General features: G+C 37.7%; 1 protein-coding gene across 14 annotated transcripts in view; it reads right to left on the reverse strand.

Moving 5' to 3' along the window:
* The window catches only part of LOC143029234 (protein CASP-like), a 47585-nt gene that overhangs the window by 21475 nt on the left and 4680 nt on the right, over positions 1-21430 (reverse strand). For 3 of the 14 annotated variants that reach the window (XM_076191896.1, XM_076191897.1, XM_076191899.1), the window contains 2 exons: positions 20308-20347; positions 14086-17110 (listed from right to left, as the gene is read on the reverse strand). In XM_076191896.1, the coding sequence (XP_076048011.1) occupies positions 14965-17034 (2070 nt within the window). In that variant the 5' untranslated portion in view covers positions 17035-17110; positions 20308-20347 and the 3' untranslated portion in view covers positions 14086-14964. Of the gene's footprint in view, positions 1-307; positions 472-1170; positions 1402-1542; positions 2593-10020; positions 10062-14085; positions 17111-18838; positions 18965-20307; positions 20348-21430 lie in introns of those variants that run through there. The other 11 variants (XM_076191898.1, XM_076191900.1, XM_076191901.1 and 8 more) reach the window with 7 other exon arrangements.

A 21430-nucleotide genomic window follows, 5' to 3' on the forward strand; every position in this document is an offset into this window, starting at 1 on the left:
TTCTCTATTTTCACCATCTCCAATGCCCAACCCACTACTTTCGCACTTAGCTCTTGCACCACCCCATCCATGTATAAATTGAACAACCGGGGTGACAAAACACATCCCTGACAAAGTCCCACCTTTACCTCAAACCACTCACTCTCCATTTCTAATCCTAACACAAGCTCTACTACTCTTGTAAAAACTCTTGACTGCTCTTAATAGCTTTCCTTCTATCCCATATTATATATATATATATATATATCATAGCCACATGGTTATCTTGTATATTTTTCTGGTTGCTTCAAGTCAATGATACACTAACCTGAAGCTGAAGGGTACCATGGACCCTCTTCGCCCACCATACAATTCAGGATAGAACTCAAAATACAAGTCTGGTGCATCCAAGTCTCCAAAATGCTGGCACTCCACCTCAGCAAGGGAAAACCTTCTCAGTTTTATCAACAGTGCTATTCGCGTGAACCATAACTAAATTTAAAGAGAGAAATAAACAATAAACATTAACATATAATGTGTTAAGATCCAAATCATATGTCATTTGTCACACTGTATAAATTTACCTTGTGCTAAGGCCAGATAATATTCCAGTTTTTATAGTTAAACACATGAGGAGGACTACAGGCTGTTACAAAAAAATGTAGACACTATATTTACATAGATCCAAGAATGGATAATGAATTAAAAAAATGCAATGTATTAGAAATGGGCAATGGCTCTAAAAGATCACCTTCAAACTATTCCTCGGAAAATTAATCCATTACAAAAGCAAAGGAGGAAAAAGATTTGGGACTGTTGATAAAAGACAACCTGTCACATGACAGACACATCAGCAGGATTGTGAAAAAGACATAAGGACTGCTGCAAAAGATTAATGTGACTTTAAAATATATGGATGAAGAGATGATAAAGAAAATCATCCCCCTTATATGGTGGGTGGCCTCGTCAAGGCACAAATCCTTCATCTTGCCACTCTTTTATTTTCCATACTTCAAGTGCATCTCTGTTTGAATGCAAGGCAATTACATTACTAAAAATCATGACAATTATATTCTTACTAAAATATTTTATTTTTAGGATAAAATGTGTTTGTGGAGAGGGAATGGTATATACTATAAAGAATGGCAAAATAGCCAATAAAACAAATATAACATGCCACTGAAGACTCACTTGTATAGAATGAGCAGTGTGTTTACTTAAATGACCAGCACTTCCTTCTCCTTGTCCATAAATTGTCAACCTCTGAGTAGTAAGGTTTACTGCAGCATGATAGCATCCTGCACTTATGAGTTGACGTAGCCCTCTGTCGTCCTGTGTCACAGAAGCAGCTGTCATTACTTGCCGTTTACTTGCTGCTTCTTCACCAAGGTACGTCCTGACAAGATTCTTAACTGGGTCACCCTAAAATTAACAGATTTAGTTAATACAACACCTCAAGAGAAATATCATTGCTGTATGCCTTAAATTTGCTAAAGAATATTTTTCATGTACTGGTAATGTATAGAATGCATAAATGCTAAAAGTTTTACTAAACAAACTTACAAAATCTTCCTTAACAGCAATTCCTGGCATAGTAAGTAGTTCCTTCTCAGGAAAATATGTTGAAGGAGGGCTTGTGACCATGGCTACAATGGCTTGTCTTGTGGTCTCACATGGAATCCAAGCATCATGTCTTCTGTCAGCATCACTTGACAATAAACTGGCTGTAAAGACATCTTGCTCTGTGGCTGGAGTAAGAAAAGAATCTGGGGATGGGATGGCATTGCTCAAACTAAATGTTTCAGTGGGCGACATGTATACAGGATTCATCATTGTAGAATTTCCAGTGTTTAAAATGGTTGTACTGGATGTCATAACCCCATTACCAGGTTGTGAGCCAATCAAATCAAAGGGATCTGAGACAGACTTTGGTGTAGAAAAATAATTAAATAATTTTGGTTCTGCAGACCTTGTGTTCCCATGACTTGTTAGAGATTCTTTTGCCTGTGGCTGTAATGGTGTGGAGGATGGTGGTGGTCCCAAATGTAAGGGGCTGCTAACAACAGGTAAACTGTCAGCTGTTGTTTTTGCAGGGGCTGATGGTATAGTCTGCAGTTGCACTGGTGACACACTTTGCAGAGGAGAATCTTCTTTTATAGTTACGAGTTGGAGTTTGTCTGTGACACCATCAACAGTACTTGTATCAGCAGATTTATCTCCAACAAACATTGACTGAGTCATGCTCATCATCATGGCAGAAGGGGATGTCACACCTGGTGCTGCACTTAAAACTGCTCCAATAGGACTAGTTGGTACTTGATTTTCAGTTTCTGTAGATTGTGGCATATTAACAATACCACTTAAATCATCAGGTTTGGTTTGAACTGGTGATGGTATAACTTCAGACCCTGCTGGGACTGGCAACTGGTCTCCTTCCATTCCTGTAGATTTTATATCTGGTTGTGGTGGTGGCTCCGTATTTTCTGGAATTGCAAAAGAATCAGATGACAGTTGGTCAAACACTGAACTACTGCTCTGATTGAAGTAGTTCTTGATGGATGGCTGCATAGTATTTGGAGTGTTGGTCTGTGGCTGTGACATTGTTATCCTTTTCTGAAAATAAAAAGATAAAAGAAAAATTATAAACTAGTAATAAAATTATAATTTTTGAGCATTATTACATATTGACATTTGGGGGAATAGGTAGGGTTTTGTTTGTTTATGATGTGGGTGTGTCCTTTGACTTGGCTGCTCTATTTATAAAGGTAAAAGGGCCACTGATATCATCATCAATTGATAGCATAAGCCAAGGGGCATACTGTTTCATCAACACACTGTTGTCAGTCCCCATTATTTCTCCAAGCAAGCTCCCATGCAGCCAACCTTCTCATTCTAGATAATTCCCAGATGGTTCAGTTGATTTGCCCCAATCATGAGTTCTGTGGGTGTCCCTTTCACCTCTTACATTAAGGATTGTCTCTTGTAGAGACAACTCTGTGAGTGGGATCAGGGAAATGTACTACATACATACATAGCTGAAGCTGACATTCATGAATTATGCTGGTAATAGGACTAGACTGACTCTCATGGAACAGTCAGTATGACACATAGTTATTCTAGTGATACCCCATAATTCTCCAAAGGCACTTGATACCAAAGACATTGAAATGCCTATTCATGTCAAAATTCAATGTCCATATCTCACAACTGCACAGTAAGACAGGGAGCACAAGCAACTTGAAAATATGGATCTTAGTCCTTCTGCATAAATATCAACAATGCCATACATTCTGGTTGAGAGTCCATAACATCAAGGGCAATGCCAATCCTTTGAGACCTCCTGACATGACCCACCACTGTTATGCACTACACTACAAAGGTATGTGTATATATGTATATATATAAATACACACGCACACACGCATCATCGGATTGATAGCGAAGATTGGAACTGTGGGGGGGGGGAAGCAACTTCCATGGATTTCAGTGATGAGGGAGTACCTGTGTTGTATTAGTATGGAAGGGGAAAGCTCATGGTGTAGTGGGTAGGTAAAAAAATATTTTGATAAGGTGCCACATAAGATACTGCTAAAGATATTAGAAACTGCAGGAGGAATACAGGGCAAACTACTTAAGTGGATGGAAGACTTTTTGCATGAAAGGAAAATGAGAGTGGTGATAAAGAGACAAGCATTCCAGTTGGGACGAGGTGATTAGTGGAGTTCCACAAGGAACAATTCTGGCCCCAATAATGTTTGCTATATATATTAATGATATGGATGAAGGAATTGAAAGTTATATGAGCTTCTTCGCAGACGATACAAAAATGTTGAAAAAAGTGAACACTGAAGATTGTGAGTCGCTGCAGAGTGATCTCAATAAAGTATATGAAATTCAACATTAAGAAGTGTAGTATAATAGAATTTGAAAAAAAAAAAAAAAAAAAAAAAGAATAGTGGGATCATATACATTGGGAGAGGAAGAAATTAAAAAAGTGGAAAAAGAGAAGGACCTAGGGTCATTACTATGAATAATATGTCCCCTGAGAAACATATAATTTTTTTGGAGAAACTTATAATTTAATAAGATCAAAGTGGCATTTACATACCTGGATGAAGAAATGGTGAAGAAAATACTAGTCACTTTGATAAGACAAAAATTGGAGTATACACTATACAGCGACGACGTGGTCACCAAGTACAAAAAATGTATAACAAAACTTGAAAGAATACAAAGAGCAATTATGAAATTGGCACCAATGCTCTCAGAACTATCATATGAGGAGAGGCTGGCAAAACTTGAGCAACAGACATTAGAGCAAAGAAGAGAGAGAGGAGACTTGATAACTATTTATAGAATCATGAAAGCCATAGAAATTATTGATAGAGGGGATCTAATAAAATGGGATAGTAGAAATACAAGAGGACATGGAAAGAAAATCAAGAAAGACAATTATAGAAGAGACCTGAAAAAGAACAGCTTTCCCCACAGGATAATAGACTTTTGGAACAAGTTAGATGAGAATGTGGTGTGTGTAAAAACGATACATGAATTTGAAAACAGGCCAGATAAAACGAGATATGAAGATGGGACACCACGAGCATAGCTCCCCTTCCTGTAAAATACAACTAGGTAAATACATTTGTATTACATGATTCCTAAAACTAGACCTCAAGTATTTTTTCGTACTTAAAACAAGTCTGATAAATACTACAGTGCAATTTCTACACTAATAAGTTAATCCTACATTAGTTTTCATAGTCAAACCTTAAAACATCATGCATTATTCATTCCATTTTATGAAATGTGCAGTGACCTACACAGGTGTTGTATAAATAAAATATCTTTAATTTTCTTAAGTAAATTAGAAGTTGCAGTCACAATGCAACTTTCACTGTCTGCTACCTTTATCCCTTAAGCCTAAAGTGAATAGATTTATTCAGTAACAATTGTGCATGCAAAGGGTGATGTAAAAAGATTTAGTAAGTACTGAAAATGTTAATTCTTGTACAAAGTATGATAGAATATTACAAGTTCATGTAATAATTGAAATTTAGCACCTCATGCACACCACATAATTTGAAGCTAGGCATGATAGATTGGAGAGTAGAAGGGAGGACCCCACAGGTGTCCTTTCTTGTATGCAGTACTACACTTAGGTAGATACATGTAGACTCCTCTACTTGACACCCCAAGATACATGTGTAATAGTTTACATATGAGGAGTCTAAAATATGATATGGAAATATGGTTCTTAGACCATTCTTGGTGTTCAGAGGAGAAATGGTTTACACATGGATCCAGCATTTTTCCCTTTCTATTACAGATCACATTTATGTGTTATCTGATGAGGTGGAATGGATGGGGGGTGGGGGAAAGGGAGTGTGAGAAAAATTTGACGCAGTCCGAAGAGATTTCTCCCCGTCTTCTCCTTTGCATGAGGGGTTTTGATGAAACGGTCTTGCTGTGGATGTGCTGTGTCTTGCAACACTGCTTCTGACCCAGGGCAGTGGACAAGATGCAGGAATGACCCGTCATCCAGGAGGTGCCAAGATAAAAGGGAGGGAAGGGGGTGGAGTGTGATAGGGATGGAATGGGTGGGAGTGGTTTTTATGCCTTTGTTTTTTGGCTACCTCCCTTGTAAGTGGGAAAAAAGCCTTTGGTATATGTATGTATATATCATAGATGCCCCATATATATGTATATATTATAGATGCCCCATATATATCATCCCCATATATCAGGGATGGCAGGCATCTGCAAGTGATGGTCCTGTGAGATGGATACAAGAGAGAATAATTTCAATGCTGCCCATTTTTCAAATCCATCAACATCCACATCTCCACTTGAAGGTGCAGTCCTCAGGGGGTGACACTTGGTGTTTGGATATGGCCCAAGATAACTAAACTTATTGTATTCTTTTTATAATATTTGCACTCAGTTTTCTCATTCAATTTGTTCCAGATATCTACCACTCTGTGTGGGAAGCTATTCTTTTTCAGATCTCTTCTGTACCGATCCTTTTCAAGTTTATTTTCATATCCTCTTGTTTTTCTTTTATCCCACTTTAGTAAATCATCTCTATCAAGGACTTCCTTCCCTTTCATAATTCTGTAGATAGTAGATTTCCTCTTTCTCTTCTTTGTTCCAGGGTTGGTAGTTCGAGTTTGTTCAATCTTTGTTGGTAGTGTGTATATATGTGTATATATATATATATATAGTCTGTACATTTTTGTCTATTTAACAACTTAAGTACAAGTCAAATTCTTGCACACAGCATTGGCTACCATATGAATGACGCATCATATTACTTGCATTATAAAATATAGTCACAGCTATATTATTTGTTCTCTTTTACTCTGAGTAATAACACAGAAAGCATGATCAAACCAGTTCACAGAATCCAGGGGTAACTCATGTACAACTGAAAAAAAAAAATTCTTACCAAAGTGGTTAAGACATTTTCAGGTAATACAGAGTGACAAAGACATAGATGTATGTGCGTGTGTGTATATATATATATACACATACACAAAATCATCAAGAATAGATGGGTAAAACACCTGGAAAACAATTATATAATAAACCCAAGACAACTTGGGTTTAGACATGGAAGATCATGTACTACAAACTTAATATGTTTCTCCTAAAGATTAATAGACATAGTGCAAGAAAGGAATGGATGGGCTGATTGTGCCTTACTGGATTTACAAAAAGCTTTTGACAAAGTACCACACAAAAAAAATATTAAAATATTAAAAAAAGTGGAGCATATAGGAGGAATACAAGGGAACCTACTAAAATGGATGGAGGACTTCCTGATTGGTAGAAAGATGAGAGTAGTGCTCAGAGAAAAATATTCAGGTTGGAAAGAGGTGATCAGTGGAGTACCGCAAGGATTTGTATTGGCTTCAATAATGTTCGCTATTTATGTGAATGACATGGATGACGATGTGAAATGTTACATGAACCTCTTTGCAGATGACGCCAAAATGTTGAGGAAAGTAAAAACTGAAAAGGATTGCAAATCACTGCAGGAAGACCTGAATAAGGTATGGAACTTGAGTCATAAATGGGAAGTGGACTTCAATATTAACAAGTGTAGCATAATGGAGTTTGGAAAAAGTAACAATAGAATATGAGGACAATATAAAATTGGAACCAAGGAAGTAAAGGAGAGATATGAAAAAGATTTGGGTGTAATTATCTCAAATGACTTGTCCTATGATAAACAGATAAACAAAATTGTCGGAGAATCCTACAACTTCCTAAGATCAATAAAAGTGGCATTTACATATTTGGATGAAGAAATGATTAAAAAAATATTGGTCACACTGATAAGGCTTTGACTAGAATATGTGGTGACATTGTGGTCACCCAGTACTGTACCAAAAAGAATATAAAGAAAATAGAAAGAATCCAGAGAGCAGCCACAAAAATGGCACCTGCACTTGCAAACTTGTCATATGATGAGAGATTGGCAAAACTGGTTACCGACTCTGGAGCAAAGAAGAGAGAGGTGACCTACTGACCATCTACAGAATCATGAAGGGCACAGAAATACTCGATAGAGAGGACTTGTTAAAGTGGGAGAAGAGAAGCACAAGAGGACATGGAAATAAAATAAAAAAACATAGCTACAGAAGAGATCTGAAGAAAAACAGTTTTCCACATAGAGTGGTGGACACTTGGAACAAACCAGACAAAAAATAGTGTGCACAAAAACCATTCATGAGTTTAAGAGCACACTAGACACTGCGAGATACAAAAGCGGGACACCACAAGCGTAGCTCCTCTTCCCGCAAAATACAACTAGGTAAATACATAATGGATGAGAAAAGGTAGGGAATATGGATAGGTCACACAAAATCCTCCATTAACAGGTTGAGAAAAGATTACCACCCGTGGACATTTGATCACACAAGATGCTGCCACCGCACAGGCCTGATAATACTTGGAGTTGTAGAATATTCTACAATTTTCTTAGAGATAAAGTCATCAAGCTTGTACAAGCCTAAATTCTTTGTAGAAACTTGACTTTAATCACTGAGAAAATTGTAGAATATTCCACAACTCCAAGTGTTACCTTGCCTGTGTGGTGGGAGCATCTTGATGTGACCTACCCATGTTCCTCATCTTGTCTCATCCATTATGTATACAGACGCTCCTCAACTTATGTTTTAGTTACGTTCCGAACGGCCGAACGTAACGTGAAAATGAACGTAAGTTGTTACTGTACGTTCCAGTAATGTATGACCGTTCATACTGTACTATACATCCATAAATTCTATTACCGTATCTTATAAAACACCCATAAATAACTAATTATAAACATAACATTTTAAAATAATAACATTAATTTCCAATAAATTAAATTCAAGCAACATAAAGTGAGATGGTGGAGGAGAAGGAGGAGGCAAGGCACATTCAGTCTGTCGTTTGTGCCATGTAAACAATGGATGCAGCATCATGCGTAAGTATAATTTGAACGTCTCATACTACGGAGAGTGCACTAAACTAAAAAATTCACTTTTTTTTTTTACAATCTTTTTTACAGTCAGTTCAAACGTAAAATAAAAAAAAACGTAAAACAAATGAACGTAAGTAGAGGAGTGTCTGTATATATATATATATATATATATATATAAAACTATGTCTTTGTCACTCTGTATTCCCTGAAGATGTCTTAAATAGATGAAAACGTTCAGACCAAGTTTATCTCCCAGTGGTTCTTCTGCATATTATTTTTACGTGTTTGTGAAAATCTGGAATATACACACACATACATATACATTGTATATATTATATATATGTTATATATATATATACATATATACACACACAGGGTTTCAATAACATTAAAAATTCATTGAAACCCTGATCCATCCAAGAATGGAGTATACGTCAGTGGTATGGTCCCCACACAGAGTGAAGGATATACCGTAAGATTGAAAGAATACAAAGGGTAGCAACTAAACTGGTCCCCAGCCTAGCAGATAAACCATATGAAGATAGACTAAAAGTACTGGGTCTGCCATCTTTGAAAGATTGAAAAGAAAGAGGCAACATGATTACATTATTAAGGTCACTAAAGGGAATAGATTGTACTGGCAGAAGAAATCTCTTGATCAAGAGTTGGAGTGCTTTAAAAGGTATTGGGATCAAATTAAAAAAGACCACACATCCAAAGGATATGAAGAAATACAGTTTTCTATGCAGCTGCATAAATACTTGGAATAGCTTAGGTGATATAGTCCAAGCTTGTACAATACATAAATTCAAATCTAAATATGATAATTGGAAATCAAGGGTATGGATTAAGTTGGAACTGTACATGAATTTGAGGCTAGGTATGATAAATTGGAGACTAGATGGGACCCAGTGTTGCTCCTTTTCTGTATACTAAAATTAGGTAAATACACACACGTAGAAACACAGTACAAAATTTCAAGGTGATATTCATAAACTGATAACCAACACTAAACTCACCCAGATATGCATCCTGCTCTCAGGAAACAACTGTCCACAAATACATAAAATCTAACTGCATTATCAAGGTAGAAATTTTATATTATTTCCTTGGATATATTTTTCTAAAATAAAAAATTCAAGAACTGATTCCTTGATGTTGGTGGATAGGCTTGAGCAAAACTATTGCAAGTTATATCCATTACAATGTGCCATAAATTTCTCCAGGGCCACCCATATCTGCCTACTATTAACTGGCAGATAGAAGAGGATGGCTTAGTTGTGCGACTTATAGAAGAGGTTGGCATAACTATTTGATTATTTAGATGTGGACTCAAACTGGGTAATAAACTTGAAGTCTATGTATATTTTATTTTTCAAAACATAGGTGAAAATAAATGCCTGGTACCATGCAGTTTTAGTAAAATCTTAATAATAATATTACCAAAGCACTACTAAAGCAAAACATGCAAAAAAAAAAAAAATAATAATAATAATAAAAAAAATAAGATAAAAATAAATAAATGCAGACATAACTGAATATAATTAAAGACTTAATATTGCTATTATTACCTGCTTCTTGACCTATAAATTCCAAGATTCTCTGGATGAAACTGAAATACCAAAATTGTAAAGATGACACAGATGTTCTCATGTTTTGGGAAAGCCCCATGGAGAATCAATGCAAATAATAGGATTCACAATCTTGTGGTCCTAAACTTATCCTTAACTTGTTATTGCTGTTGACTCTAGTGTAGTGCTGGAATGTTGACTACGATATTTTATTAATGATGGCCTTACATTAGGTATCTTACGTGACTAAAATTTTTTCTTTAACAGTGTACAGAATTTTGTCTGTGGAAAACCACCTTTCTTGAGAACTTGTGTCTAAACATACCATGAAAACCCTGTACTTTCCACCGAACTATTTTCTATTCTTTCTGTACTAAACCTGGTTGTCTTGCACATGTACACATTTCTGTTGCTGTTTGATGTTTCTGATCTTGAATCTTCTAATTTTGGTTATCTTGAAAACTTCAAACTGCTGCCATTAGACAATGTCCTTGTTCTTCTCTCATGCCTACTTCCTCATGTATTCCACAGGTTTCTACCATCTCCCCCTTTTTTTTTTTTTTTTTGTTATGCTATGAACTTGTCCGACATAATCTACATGTTTACTGTCAATTATACAGTAATCACAATAGACAATTACTGTGTAATCACGTGTTTCCCAATTTAGATCACAGAACTAGAAGGAAAATAAAACATACAAACAAGAAGACATTCACCAACTTAAAAAAACAAAACAAAAATACAAATTGACAACTTTATACAGGAGAAAGAGAAAAGAACTTGAAGACCTTTACAAGAGACCAATTCCTATCCATAGACAAAGGTTGCAGAGACCATAAAGAAGATCAGCATGAGATTTCCAAGAGGCTACAGGAAAAAAATACAACCTAACTATACACCAGAGTTAGCCACCCCCAAAAAAGGAGAGAAACAAAACTACCAGAACAAGAAAAAGAAGTATTACAACTACACAGACATAAATATCCTAAAAGAAAGAAAACTAGGAAAACATGTAAATACCATATATGGGAAACAAATAACAAATAAGGAAAAATTGTAAAAACTACTACAAATTAAGAAATGAAGCTTTGGTCCACCCATGAATCAGTTGGAGCAACCCAAGGAAAATTGCCTTCACCAAAGCAGCATTATTCATAGATTGGGCCATATATGAAGTCGGAGCTCTCATCCAAGACGGAACAGCTGTTGGTCACAATTCCAATATATGTTCCAAGACTTTGGTGAATCATACTACAATCTGGTAAATACAATGATACAAAAATGCATTCACACTTGGACCACAAAACAAGCAATTCAAGACTGACCACCAAACTCTTACTCTGTGAAACCTCTCTAGACATTAACATTAGTGAAAAATCCCTCCCGAGAGAAGCAAGAACCACATTTGCAAACTTATGTTCAGGTCACCATCCATTAATAAAACAGTTCATACATATACCAAAGGCTTTTCCCCCCTTACAAGGGAGGTAGCCAAAAAACAAAGGCATAAAAACCACTCCCACCCATTCCATCCCTATCACACTCCACTCCCCTCCACCCTCTTATCTTGGCACCTCCTGGATGATGGGTCATCCCTGCATCTTGTCCACTGCCCTGGGTCAGAAACAGTGTCACAAGACACAGCAACACCGCTTCATTAAATTGGCAACCCCCCTCATTTTGAAAAGAAGACAGGGAGAAATCCCTTCGGGCTGCATTAAATTTTTCTCACACATACTTCCTCACCCCCCATTCCACCTCATGGATTATATCATCCATATACAACCATTCTCCATTCACTTGTCTTCTGTCCTTCCTCAACAGACATTACCCTCTTCCCCAAAGCCCCTTTCACCCCATCCATCCATCTCATCCTTGGTCGCCCTCTCATGTTCACTCCTTCCACGCCTCTTTTACAAGTTTTTCTTCACTCATTCTTTCCATGTGTCTAAACCATCCCAATATTCTTTCATCCACTCTATCTCCCAACTCCCTTTCCACCCCTGTTCTCCTCATTTCTCACTCTAACAGTACATACATATACCAAGGCTTTTTTCCCCCTTACAAGGGAGGTAGCCAAAAAGGAAAAGGCAAAAAATCACTCCCACCCATTCCATCCCTGAATACACTCCACACCCCTCCACCCTCCCTCTCATCTTAGCACCTCCTGGATGACGGGTCATCCCTGCACCTTGTCGACTGCCCTGGGTCAGAAGCAGTGTCGCAAGACACAGCACATCCACAGCAAGGCTGCTTCATTAAATCGGTGACCCCCCCTCTCCGTCCCCCCATGCATAAAAGAAGACGGGGAGAAATCCCTTCGGGCTGCGTCAAATTTTGCTCACACATACTAACTCACCCCCATCCCCTGCCCATTCCACCTCATGCATCACATCATCCATATACAACCATTCTCCATTCACCTCTGTCTTCTATCCTTCCTCAACAGACATTCCTCTCTTCCCCAAAGCCCCCTTCACCCCATCCATCCACCTCATCCTAGGACGTCCCCTCATGTTCACTCCCTCCACATCTGCCTTCCATACCTTTTACTAGTCTTTCTTCACTCATTCTTTCCATGTGTCCAAACCATCCTAATACTCTCTCATCAACCCTATCTCCCAACTCCCTTTCCACCCCCCTTCTTCTCCTCATTTCTCACTCTATCTAGCCTAGTAACCCCCATCATACTTCTCAGACACCTCATCTCAAACACATTCAAACTCCTTCTCTCTTATGTTCCATGTTTCTGCCCCATACAGTGCTGTTGGCACAATCACTCCTTCATATAGTATCCTCTTAGCATCCATTTCCAAATGTCTATTCCTCATTACACTCTTCAATCCACCAAGGCATTTACTCGCTTCTCTCAATCTACATTCTACCTCCACCTTTTCCTGCCACATTTGCACCCAAGTATCTAAAACTATCCACTTCCTCCAGTCGCTCTCCCTTAATGCTCACTTCCAGACTACTGCCCCTTTCACCCCTTGTACATCTCATTACCTTACTCTTACCCAGATTTATCTTTAGTTTTCTTCTATCACATACTCTCCCAAACTCTGTCACCAACTTCCTCAGTCCCTCCTCCAATCCTGCCACAAGCGCAGTGTCGTCAGCAAACAACAGCTGGCTCACCTCCCACTTTTCTCCATTTTCTTTAACCATCTCCAATCCCTGACCCACTACCCTTGCATTTACCTCTCGCACTACCCCATCCATGTATAAGTTGAACAGCCAGGGCGACATAACGCATCCTTGACGAAGTCCCACCTTTACCTCGAACCACTCACTCTCTCCATTTCTAATCCTGACACAAGCTCTGCTACTCTCATAAAAACTCTTGACAGCTCCTAGAAGCTTTCCTCCTATCCCATATATCTGCATAACCTCCCACAGTGCCTTTCTGTCTACCCTATCCTAAGCCTTTTCCAGATCCATAAAAGCCCAAAAAACATCCTTCCCCTTTCCTATAGCTTTCTCACATATTTGTCTTACCACAAAGATCTGATCTACACAACCTCTACCCGTCCTAAATCCACACTGTTCCTCACCAATTACTCCCTCTGTTCCTCTCCTAATCCTCTCAATCAAGATCCTCCCATAAGCCTTCCCAACTACACTTAACAAGCTAATCCCTCTGAAACTACTACATTCACACTTTTTCCCTTGTAAAGTGGAACTATACAGGCACTCCTCCAGTCCTCTACCCTCTTTCCAGCAAACATTAAATAGCCTCACCAGCCAGTTCACCATCACTGTACCTCCTTTTTTTAGACATTCTAACAGTACTAACATTTAATAGGGTTGGCCACAAAAACAAACTGCCCCAGATGCAACCACACACAAAAGACACAGAACTCCTGTCTCATCCTGACCATAGATAATTATACAACATACTATCTCTTCACTGAGTGACTTCATGGGCCATATGCAGTAGCTGTTGCCAGTTACCTCTAAGCTATGGGTTTCCTACAAGACAGATCTGGGGCAACAGATTAACTGTAACTGTATGATAAGATCTACAGGATGAACATTTTATAAGAGTTGATTAAAACAAGGAAAAAAATTATATATTTATGTTTTATATTTAATAAAATATTAAAATACATAACAAACAAGATCATGATAATCATACAAGCTATATGGAATGGAAATTAACAATGGAATCCGAGGCCAAAAGCTATGCCACCTCAGAGGTTGCACACAGTATAACGCTTACCCTAATTCAAATCTTTCACTCTTCCAATAAGAGCAAGTCATCACTTCCATGACCAAAGAAATTGGGCCAGGTTTAGTTCAACATTATTCTCAGACCCATTATTGCACTTTGGTAACTTGCCACTATCTTTAAGCATAAACCCTTCTAATGCTATGGTTGTTTTTCCTTCAGGCTGCCTTATTACTATTATTTTTTCAATGTGGGAAACCTTGTGCAGCCAAAAAAGCTTATGTTAATTAATAATTCTGCTCTTATGCACCTTTAGCATGTTTAATTCTAGTTGTTGCCACTTTGAATTAAGGAAACATTCCACAGCTGAGGGGTTGAATATTCATTTCAAGCTCACAACACTTGAATTATGTAATTTTTTCTAAATACCACAACCAAATCCTTAGAGAAAGTTTCAAATTCTTACAAGGACATATATAATTTTACAATTATTTCTATAACTTGTATGATGTTTCAATGGCTTTTCCTCATTGTATGGGGTGTGTGTGTGAAGAATGCTTTGATTCCACAAGTTAACATAGAAAAAAGAAAAATACTACAAAGTTTGGTCCTGTGCATGACCTTTGTGCAGAAAAGAAGTATAGAAACCCTTTGATTATACAAGAAGTAAAAGATAACCACATACTTGTAACCAAATAAATTAAGCATGAAAACTGCCAACACCCAATTTTATCACACAATTACTTTCAACTACAATGGTTTCATAATACTGGTTACCCATGGAAATCGTTAAGTCCATGCACTGATTGCATATGTTCTGCAAATTTCTCAGCACAATTAGTTACAACATCTCTCTTACAAGATTCTGTATGGGCCAACTTATATAACACAAGAAAAACTAAGCAATGCACTAACGCTGTGTACATAAACATGACAGTTCTTGCAGTTTTGTTTCCTAGAATAAAACGTCCCATTGATAGAATAACTTTTTCAAATGGACTAAGAGATGAATATCTACGAAGTCTCTCTTTGCGGGAAAAGGAAGCAAATGGATCAAGAGTTTCCTCGTACTGACTACTGTACCTTGACTCAGTAGCAGTGTCTGTACTAGTGTGTCTTCCTTGGTATGACTGTAAAAATCTTATTTTTTCATATAATTTTAAGTTATCTGCCCTGAGTGAATCTAACTCATTCTGTAAAAGTACAACTTGTTGGGATTTAAACATTATATCCCCTTCTAACTCATCATTGCGCTGTCGAAACCTTTCCCGCTGGGCCGAAACTATGGGCAACAAACTCTCCGCTGCTGAGGAGAAATCTGGAGGGGCACCCCCATGAGCAGGAGATGGGGCTACTACAGCAGGTGTAGGAGAGCTGCTTGTAGATTCCCTCACAGCTTCAGCAACAAGTTCAGGAATAGAGGGAGAGCCTTCCCCCTCACCTCTATACATGGTAGAAAGGGAATGAACTGATGTTAAATCAGATTCTAGTTGTGTTATAAGACATTTTTGTTCAGTTACAAGGGACTTCAGTGACAAAAGCTCTTGCTCACTCTCAGTTGCTTTCTTGGACAAATCTTGAACTGCTTGTTTGTGTGTTGTGTTTTCATTCTGGAGTGCTTTATTTTTCTCTAGTAGCATAACTTCAAGGGGTTTGCTTGTTACTACACCACCAGGAGCAGTGTCTTCTTTGCTGCTTGACAGTCCAAACTCAACTGATTTCATGATGCCAAGTTCACGTTTAACCTCCTCATAATCTTTCTGGGCAAAGAGTTTTGATTTTAATTTTTCATTTTCACCGGACACTTCAACAAGCTGGTCCTCTAAAGACTGCACCTGGGCAGATGATGATTCCTTAAGTGAATGTAAGGTAGCCTGTAATCCCTGTAAGTCATTAACTAATTGAGATAATTCCTTGTCTTTAGTAGCCAATTCAATTTCTAATGATGAACGGGCAAGAGAATCTGCTGTGGGCTCAATTTCACTGCCTGAATTATTTATACTGTCCAGCTGATCCCTCATATTTGTGCTCATTTTATCAAGTTGCTCTTTCAAAGAAATAACCTCCTTTTCTGCTAAAGTTGCTCTCTGATTAGCTCTTTCTAGATCCTCCATTAGCAACACTGCTTCATCAGCTTTGGCGACACTCGTCTCATCATGTTTACTTTTGAGTTCAAAGAGCTCAGACTGAGTTTGATGATACAAACCCTGAAGCGTTTGTGCTCTATTCTCGGCTTCATTAAGTCTTCTAGTAATGGTCTCCTGAGTTTCTTGGAGAACTCTCTCTTTTTCTGTGTACTGTCTTGTAAGCTCCTTCTCTAATTCCTTAATTTTTGTTTGGATAGTGGAATCTTGCTGTTCCTCATAACTTTTAATCTTTTCTTTCAGGGCTTTAATAGTTACATCTTGGTTTCTAACTTCTTTGAACTCCTCATTATAGTCATGTAATGTTTCCCTCAAATTTTTATTTTCAATTTCCAAATCGGCTAATTTCCCCACTTTCTTTTCCAACCCAACACAATACTCTAAGGTTGGCATGGGGTCAGCAATATCGATGACTTTCTTGTATACATTCAAGAAGGATGTCTCAGCAAATTTACTCCTTCTATTCAAGTTATCAATTTCTGACTGAAAATTTCTCAGAAGTGGAGCCACTTGCTTCCTCACATCTTCAGGAGTGGTCTTCTTGAAATCCTTTGAGAGCTCGATAAGTTTTTTTCTTGACATTTCAGATTCATCTTGTCGTGTGGCCAGCTCAGATGCTATTTCATCCAATTCCCTTTGCACTGTTGGCAGGTTGAAGCTTTGCCATGCTCCAATAACTGCTTGAACCTTGACTGCCATTGTGTTCTACTTCTTTGTATCCAACTGCAGGGGGTTTGGTAAGGTCACTTGGGTCTCACATGGCTCAGCACCATATCTGAAGGGAGAAAGCCAAGTGTTAGCAAAATCATTCAAAGATCTCTGAAATTTCCTCTTCCATATAACAATATACAGATTCTAATAACTAATGTTACAGTGAGATATAAAAAGGATAAAGCATGAAAGTAAAAAAAAAAAAAAATAATAATAATAATAAAAAAGTAATAATAATATTATTGATAAAAAAATATATATATACATATAAGAAAAGAAAAAATTCTTCAGAGAACTTTGAAAGTTGTGCTAACACTGTCTAGAGGCAAGAGGACCTAAGTTTAAAATCTGAATTATAGAACATTCATAGTTCTAACTGTGAATGTACAAACTTTTGCATTTATACTAATTATTGTCAATTTAGTCTAATGTTAACATGTATAGATAAACACAGGATGATAATCAACATTCATAAAAAAAAAAAAAAAATCCGATATCTTCATAGTTTCTTTCTATACAAATGTTTGTCAGGCTCTGCTCTTGATGATAATATCACAAGGAATATAGAACTATGTTAATTTCAACTCCTATCCACATGATGTGGATTTCATTTGTTTCTCTTTTACTAGAAAATTCTACTGAAGTTAGTCCCTGCCAAGTAAAGAATGGATTCTGGTTTCAATGTAATCCTTTATTTAGCAGCAAATATTTTCTTCTATTTTCATGTACACCTAACCTTGATATTCTCTGCTTCTACTTTCATGGATTCACAAATTCATGGATTTCTCAGTAATTTTTCATATATCTAATTTATAATGCATTGACTGTATCCATATAAGTAACTTATATATTAAGTTCACTACAAACTTGGAACCATTATTTTGTGTTGGGTTGGATTTCTTTGTTGAAGATTCAGATTGTTTTGAGGTGTTGAAATTTATCTGGGTGCCTTCTGGTGGTATTTCTTTACATATGGCAATTATTCTACATTCACAAGAGTCTGTCCCCTACCCACCACAGATGTTGGGGGTTAGGTATACATCCATTCTCGGGGAACAATGATGGGTAACTGCCTGTGGTGGTCCTGCAAGACAGACTGTGGGAAGAACCATTTTTCTGCTGCCCATTTTCAAAACCTATCAACCCCCTCATCTTCATCCGGAGGTGCAGAGGTGCATTCCCCGAGAGTGCTGATACTCATTCATTGGACTGGGCACAAGATCTATCAACTTAGATTGTATTTCTTCCACTTTCTTTCATATAAAGAGCTAGTCAGTGTCTGCTCCTCTACTACTATTTTTTGCCAGTGACAGAGAAACAGTCACACATTAATATAACATGGACAACAGTCCAAATTTCTTTCCCTGTGAAATCTATGGAAGGATCTGAGGATTGTTGCCAGCTATTAAGAAGCTGCAGGCTTTCAGTCAGTGAAATTCAAGGAGTCAATTATCCTATGTTCCCATTCAGTTCTCATCTCTTCATTCTGCATCTCCTGTGTTGACAATTCCATTTTCTACTCACACTCATATCTAACAGGTCTTCAAGATAGTGGTACTCATTTCACCTATCTGCACCCTCGTCTTCCTCTGTCAAGTGTCTTCCATTCCTGTCATTTATCCTAAACTCCATTCTCCTCTTTGATTTTCCTAGAGCATTACCTGCTCCCAAACAAATTTTTTATACAAACATTTCTTTTTTCTTAGGTTATCAGCAGTTACCTCCTCTGTGAGGTGGCTAGGCACTAAATGGCTTTGTCAGAGTTTGGGGATATATGACCATATGCCTTTACTTCCATCATGTGTTGGCTCTAGCGAGATGAACTGCCATGCATCTAGCTTCTTGTATCCAGACACTGGTCTCTATGTTCACTTGGCCAGTATGCTTTTCAAATTGAAAATGCTCAATGGAATGCCAAGTTACATGTCAGACATGAGACACTGAGTTAAATATAAACTACAGCAAAACAACTTTTTTTCTCTTGCTTTGAGGAAAAGGAAATCAATGAACTACATGTCTTCAGTTAATCATATCAGGCAAGATTAACATAAACCTAAGAATCTAAGTTTAAAAAACATAACCGTAGGAATCAATCATGGGTCCTACAAGTTGGACAGCAAAATTACCCATTTTCAAAATTTGTCATCTTCCTTAGATTTTAAGTAAATTCATACCCAAGTCAATTTGTTACCTATCCGAGTCAACTTGTACCCAGGTCAACTCATAAGCTATTTAAGTCAACTCGTACCCAACCACAAATCAGTACAGGACTGTAGGTGCAATTGTTCAGTATGGAACGAATATACTAGTGGCAAAAAAACATCAAGTGCACTGCTGAAACAACTCTCCAGACTTTATGGTGCAGTTTAACTGAGTTTGAGTGGATATTCCATGCAACATCACCCATTTACCTCGCCATTTTGTTTGAAGAACAGTATATATGTTTGTAAACAAACCTATTGTTGACCTATCTTGTTACATATATATCTCGCAAATTGTACACCAGGTCTATTCAATAAAATGTATATGGTTATGATGTAGAGATTTTGTTATTCATATCCTGTCAACCTGGTTCTGAAAGTACTTTGATTTTCCCTACAAACAAAACTCTGGAGAGTGATTTTAGCAATGCACTTGTTTTATTGCCGCTAATATAGTCATTCCATACACTCAACAACTGTGTCTGAAGAGTCCTGTACTGATTTGTGGTTGGGTATGAGCTGACTCAGATAGGTTACGAGTCAACCAGGTATAAGCTGACCAGGGTACGAATTGATTTGACACCCTTCCTCACCTCCACCAGGAGGTACAGCCCTGAGGGGCTGACACCCAGTCTCTGGACTAGGTCCAAGACCTCCAGGAACCTTAACTGTATTTCTCATTTTTTCACAACGGAGAACAGACAACCAGCGACTGTTTATCTCCCCCTATCACTTTCAATTGCTGACACAGAAACAGTCCTATACTAATACAACACATATAACAGTCTAAAGATTCTTCCCAGAGAGAGATGCGGGACAGCCTAAGGAATGTTGCCTACCACTGTGGGGTTGCAGGTTTTCAACTTAAAGAAATTCACACAGCAGCTATTAATCAATTAACATGAGTGTACAACTTCAAGTCTACCAAAACCAATAGTTGTCAAACCACTATAGGTTTCTAAAGAGATATTACAGAAATTAATGCACAGAAAGTAAGACACTACATGGACTATATTTTGAGAAGTGTTAATTCTACTTGAAATTAAATCTGATACAGTACCTTCTTTGAAAAAGTAAAATATGTTCTTGAATATGAATCCCTGTAAAAGAAAAACCAAAATGATCACTAAAGCTACAAATAAAGAATATTTAAATGAATAAATCACAAAGCACATGTCCTAATTTACATAATGTTCATTACTACATTTTTTTTTTTAAAGGAATGTCCCCTTTTGGGACTACAGAGAGAGAATGAGTGATGAAAGATTAATAAAAGAGGTGTGGAAGGCAGAGGTGGGATGAGTGAACTTGAGGGGACGACTGAGGATGAGATGGATAGTGTGAAGGGGGCACTGAGCAAAAGGGGAATATCTGTTCAGCAAGGAAGTAGGAAGGCAGGAGATAGGGATGAGTGGAGAATGATTGTGTATGGATGATACTGTTATGCAAGGATGGGGGATAGGGGAGGTGCGAATGTGTAAGTGATATTTTGATGCAGCCCGAAGGAATTTCTCCCTGTCTTATCCTTTTCTATGTGAGGGGACAGAGAGAGAGGTCGCTGATTAAGTATGACAGCCTTGCTGTGGATGTACTGTGTCCTGTTGCATTATGTTTGACCCAGGGCAGTTGGTGGATGCAGGGATGACCTGTCATCCATGAGGAGCTGAGATGGGAGGGGTGGAAAGGGTGGTGGAGGGGAGTGAAATGGGTGGGAATAGGTATGTGCCTCTGACTTAGCTACCTCCCTCATATGGGGGAAAAAAGCTCTTGGTATATAGATAGATATCTACCCTTTAATGCAAATACTGTATATTTCTTTCATAAAAAACATTTCTATTTATCTATACACCATGGGATTTCCTCCCCCCTTTAAAAGGGAGGAAGCCAAGTCAAATATACACCCACTCCACTCCCATCCATCACCATAAACGGTGAAATTACTACATTTGAAAGGAATTTAATTTTTAGCTTATTTATTTACCTTTAAGTTTAAATAGGTAAATTTTCAGAAGGGCACACCTTCATGATATAGTAATAGAAAATTAAATATATGTTTTGTAAATCACAATACATCAACGTAATCTACATTTTTCATGGCAGAAATCAATAACAGAAAAGGTTGCTAATAGCAATATAGTAATTAACTGAGCCACAACAACTGCTTGAGCCATCTTTGATTTGAT

Source organism: Oratosquilla oratoria, chromosome 10 (assembly GCF_046742065.1).
Source record: "Oratosquilla oratoria isolate Oo_2021 chromosome 10, ASM4674206v1, whole genome shotgun sequence".
NCBI lineage: Eukaryota > Metazoa > Arthropoda > Malacostraca > Stomatopoda > Squillidae > Oratosquilla > Oratosquilla oratoria.